At 34.6% G+C, this 4923-nt stretch overlaps 1 protein-coding gene across 1 annotated transcript; it reads right to left on the bottom strand.

Moving 5' to 3' along the window:
• Nucleotides 1-1647: 1647 nt before the first annotated feature.
• Nucleotides 1648-4340, bottom strand: LOC108983137 (putative Peroxidase 48). The gene is made up of 4 exons (XM_018954684.2): nucleotides 4013-4340; nucleotides 3636-3833; nucleotides 2713-2878; nucleotides 1648-2606 (listed from the first exon to the last, which is right to left on the bottom strand). Exons 1-4 carry the CDS (start codon nucleotides 4295-4297, stop codon nucleotides 2128-2130), a joined length of 1128 nt encoding a protein of 375 aa, XP_018810229.1. The 5' UTR covers nucleotides 4298-4340; the 3' UTR covers nucleotides 1648-2127.
• Nucleotides 4341-4923: the final 583 nt, after the last annotated feature.

Genomic DNA, 4923 nt, shown 5'->3' with positions numbered 1-4923 from the left:
ACATTCTGCTACAGTAGCATGCTAGATGTGGAGGGAACTATTCATCATTGTAAACATTTTAAATTAGTTTCTCTCTCCTGCTGTTTGATTTTCCCCATTTCTTCAAAAGGTATTTATTTTTATTTCAGGCCCTCTCTCTCATTCCCACACTTCATTCTTTGCTTGGTGCCAAAGACAAAATTTGAAGCTGAATTAATCTCTTATTTTCATTATATAATGTCTTCTTTTTATTTTTTGAATTAATTTATATTTTGGTTTAATTTATAAATTTAGATTAATTTAAAATAGAACATAATTATATGACATTGTATATAGAAAGATATTACAAATATCAAAAGATTTTGAGGATATCATTGATAGTTAGAGAAAAAATTTAAAATGAATATAAAATATTAAAAAGTATAATATTTAAATGATATGAAGAAAAAATAGATAAGTTGATGTATGTTATATTGTAAAAATCAGTATGTAAAATAGAAAAATCGGATTTTGGTGATATACTTTAAAGGGTAAGATGAATAATCTATTGTGAGTGCTCTTATGTATTCTTTATGTGTGTATTCTTTATGATATTTCTTGTATTGTGTGTATTCTCTATTTGAATTATTGTATTGCTGATCTTTCTTTTTCTATTAATCTTTATTCTGTGTTTATTATGTGAGTATTGATATAAGGAACCCATAAGTTTTTTCTCTAATGCTATGCAATGAGAGGCAGGATACTTCGCCCTTTTGGCTTGTCGTTGCAATTCCTGTACTTGAGATTCCTTTATATCAAATTATTTGGTGTCTATTGAACACTTAAAAAAAGTCATTTTGGTTGATCCTTTTTTTTTTTTTTTGTATTTTTTGTAAACTGGTATCAATATGTGCATAACTGCATATTGTAAAAACTTTAATGAGCTTCTGATTTAGGGTTTATTTTGTTGTTACATATTTTTTTATATTAGATTTTATATTTTTATAGCAGATTTTATTTTTTTATAGCAGATTTTTCTATAGCAATTTTTTTGTTATAACATATTTTTTTTGTATCAAATTTTTTATGGCAACAGATTTTTTACATGAGAGCAGGTAGATGATTAAAACTGGACCGAACTGGATCGGAACTGGTAAAACCGAAAGTATCGGTTTTGGGGGGTAACCGGTGTGTAATCGATTTTCTAAAATGCAAAACTAGTACATACTAGTTCAGTCCTAAATTTTGTCCAAAACCGGACTGGACCAGACCCCTTACACCCCTACCTGAAGCCATAGAGCTACTTGCAATGCTTCAAGGCCTTCAGTTTTGTGTTCAAATGGGGTGTCCAAAGCTAATTCTTGAGAGTGACAGCTTGTTGATGGTGGAAGCTATTCAAGCAGATAGAGATTCTATGTCAGTGCTGGGAAATCTAGTTAATGAGGTCAAAAATCTGATGAAATGCTTTGAGGTCTCCAAAGTCCAACATGTATTGAGGTTGGGGAACAAAGTGGTTCATCAGTTAGCACGTAATGCTTGGCAAGTGTCTGATGTGGAGCTTTGGATGGGGTCTATCCCTAATTGTATTTCTCATTCTGTTTGGGTTGATACAATTCATTTGTAATTTGGTATTATGAATGCAAATTTGCTTATTATAAAAAAAAAAAAAAAAAAGTAATAGCATCATTCTGCAGAGATTATTGCATAATAAGTACATAAATAAACACGTATGGAGACAGAAGCTTTCTCAGTAAAACAAATGGCATAAACCTCTTATACACTACACTTAAAACTACCATGACCCTATCTCAGCATGTCAAGAATGTTTTATTGGACCGATCCATTACAAACCAGAACAACACAAACTCACAATTACATGATAGCTGATGGTTTGTACCCATATTTTCTCTCTACCAAGATCTATGTCATATTGCAAATGCATGCTTGGCTAAAGAGCTTAACAGCCAAAACGTATCTATATGCAGTTGTAACTACAATATTGATTACAGCGACTATCTCGTGGTGAAAAGACTGATATTATCACAGGCATGAAATGCAGAAGAAACTCCATCTTCAATCAAATATAGCAGTTATGAGAAGATAGCAAGCCCTTTCAGACTGATATGAAAAAATGTAGGAAATTTAATGAGTTTGTCGTTAGACTATCACTTAGGAAGCCAAGGAGCAGTTCCGACGAACCAGACCTTGAGTTCCAGTCAGAACACTAAGGCTTGACATCTTCATCAATGACCGGGCAAAGTCCATTCTAAAGGTTGATCCGTCATCTGAAGCATACGCCATCACCAGACTTGCTGTCTTCTCTTCATTCATCAATTGCTGATCAGAAAAGAGCAGTCCTCTCCCCCTTAACAAGCTCCTGTAGTAGTGAGTATCAAAACCTACTCCAGATGACATCGAAGATGATAATGTCTGGAAGTAGGACAACCCCACTGCAGACTCATTCATTTCCAATGATGTCAAGGGTGAAGGAGGAGGGTGACTGGTGGTCTGATTGCCACCCTGGCACTTCTGTCTCATCTCTTTGAGCAAATCAGGAGATATACTTGGGTCGGGCTGCCCTGTCCCATTGAAGTCAGAGATGCGTTTTTGTATGATATCACAGCCAATCTTCCCAATGCTATGCCCTCCTTCATATGATCAAGTGAACAATCAAACTCATAATTAATATCCAATGTTTTTCAACTCCATGAACAGGGGGAGGGAAAGAACAAAGAAGTCAGCGCTAGAGAGTACCTAGAAGACTGACTGTTTCTCTTTCATCAAAACCTCTTAGGGAAAAAAGGTGAAGTGTCTGTGTTATATCATTATCAGGTCTAGGAATCCCAGCCAGTGCTTCCTGATAGTATGAACTAGTGCTATCCCTGCGGCCTGTTAATACTGGATAGAAAGGGCCACCAGCCTGTGATGTATAACAGTTTACATCAGAGAACTCCTAGAAAAAGAATAACTACAGGAAGATACTGAAACAAATTTAAAGAATAAAAAAACAGAAAGTACAAGACAGAAGCATAAGAAGAGTTATGCTCCACTCAGAAGTGGAGGAAAGGATTTAGAAACCGTAAACTATCATTGGGTCCTTAATGGAGAAAAAGAAGAAACCAAGTTTAACGTCATTACTTGTCTGCAATAAGTTGAGTCTTGGCGCTCCCTACATAGAAGGATGCAAAATAATTTGGAACTTGTTGTCCAAGTAAAATTTACTTTTAGCCCCGTTTAGCTGGTAGAAGTGTTTCATCTCATCTCATTATTACAATTTTTTTAAATTATTACATAAAATATAATAAATAATTAAATTTTTTCAAATCTAAAAAAATAATAATATTTAAAAATAATATTTTAACAAAATTTTATTCAACTTTTATCTAAAATTATCTCATCTCATCTAACTATCCCAACCGCACCTTAGACATCTTTAAAATCAAAGACAGGAAAAATAACACTACGCACAAATTCTCAAATCATTTGCATTCAACAACTCCACAATGACTAATATGTACTTTATAATCCAATTGAAAGACTCCTAAAAATGTAGAGACCATAAGTTTGTTTCTTGCACTTCTCCCACAGTTTCATTTAAAAAGCATTATATCAAAAACACTTGTGAAATCCTGGGACCAAAATTCTTAGGCGAATACTAACAAGAAACAATGACAGACCAGAACAATGCCATCTCTAGTGGCAACAGAAACTATATCAGCACATGAAACCACCCCTGGACAAGCTTCTTCCAGCTCCTCCTTGATCAAATCAATTTTATCAAAACCTTTCAAGGACTTATTGGGTACGGCCTGCCTCTCAATGGAACGGTTTTTATCACCATTGCTGTCATCCAAGAGGATCGAAGCATCACATCCCTGATCAAGAAAAATCCCGCACATTAAAAAACAACAAACTAATCGCAATACTAATGAAAAATCACGACCTATAAACGGATAAAAGAAAAACATTAGCAAAATAAGAGCAGAAGAAGCGAAATAATGAAGACCCATTTAACAAGAACCAACAAGAAACAAGAAGAGGAAGGACGGCATACCAGAATGAAGCAGTCATGGAAGAAGAGGCGCAGTAGAGCCGCTGGGACATCCTTGTGCTTAGAGTAAATGCGAGCCATGGAGGACCTCACGATAACCTCTGCTTGTGGGCAAGTATCGCGGTAAAAGTCGTACTCTAAGCTCGCCTCATCATCGGGAGAAACCCAAGAAGAAACGGAATGCAGGGCTCCAGAGGATCTTTCACTCTCACCTCTTGGGTTTGTTAAAGATATAATCATGGGGATCGAAACCATTAGAATGAACCAGATGTTCATACAACTCGGCATTTTTGGCTCCTTCAGAATCAACGAGACAGAGAGTGGGAGAGCGGGAACTGAAAGGTGGGATGGATCGAAACAAAATATGTACACCAAGAGATTGCAGAATGACGAATTTGGTCATTGAGTAGTGATACATGCATCTAATTTATACCATTTATTTTGTCTTTTCAATAGCTTATTAAAAAGAATTTAAAAATATATATTCAAAACAAAATAACACCTAAAAACACAAAAAGAAAAAAAAAAGGCTAAAATTCTAGATTCTCTTCATCATTTTATATTTATATTTTTAATTTTTTTTAATAAACTATTATTTGGACATAATAGCATTATTTTTTGGATTTTAATGTGGTTGTTTAGTGAACGAGTCGTGCTACACAGTAGCCTTAGTACTTAATACACCCCGTGCATCCTCCACGTTGTGATGACATGAAAAATACAAAAATCATCTCTTTTCTGCTAATATCACAAACTAAAACCCGTGTTTAGAGCATTAGTAGTGAACTAGGCATAGTCATATTTTGGTCAAAATTTAACTAGCTTACTTAAAACACATTTACATCAAACTCAATACTTGAACTGTAATTTTAGTCATTCCCTTTTTCATTGATCAAATCTAATCAGCCCAGACT

Source organism: Juglans regia, chromosome 9 (assembly GCF_001411555.2).
Source record: "Juglans regia cultivar Chandler chromosome 9, Walnut 2.0, whole genome shotgun sequence".
Lineage (NCBI taxonomy): Eukaryota > Viridiplantae > Streptophyta > Magnoliopsida > Fagales > Juglandaceae > Juglans > Juglans regia.
The sequence above is the reverse complement of the archived record's forward strand: the minus strand, read 5'-3'. Positions and strand labels throughout refer to the sequence as shown.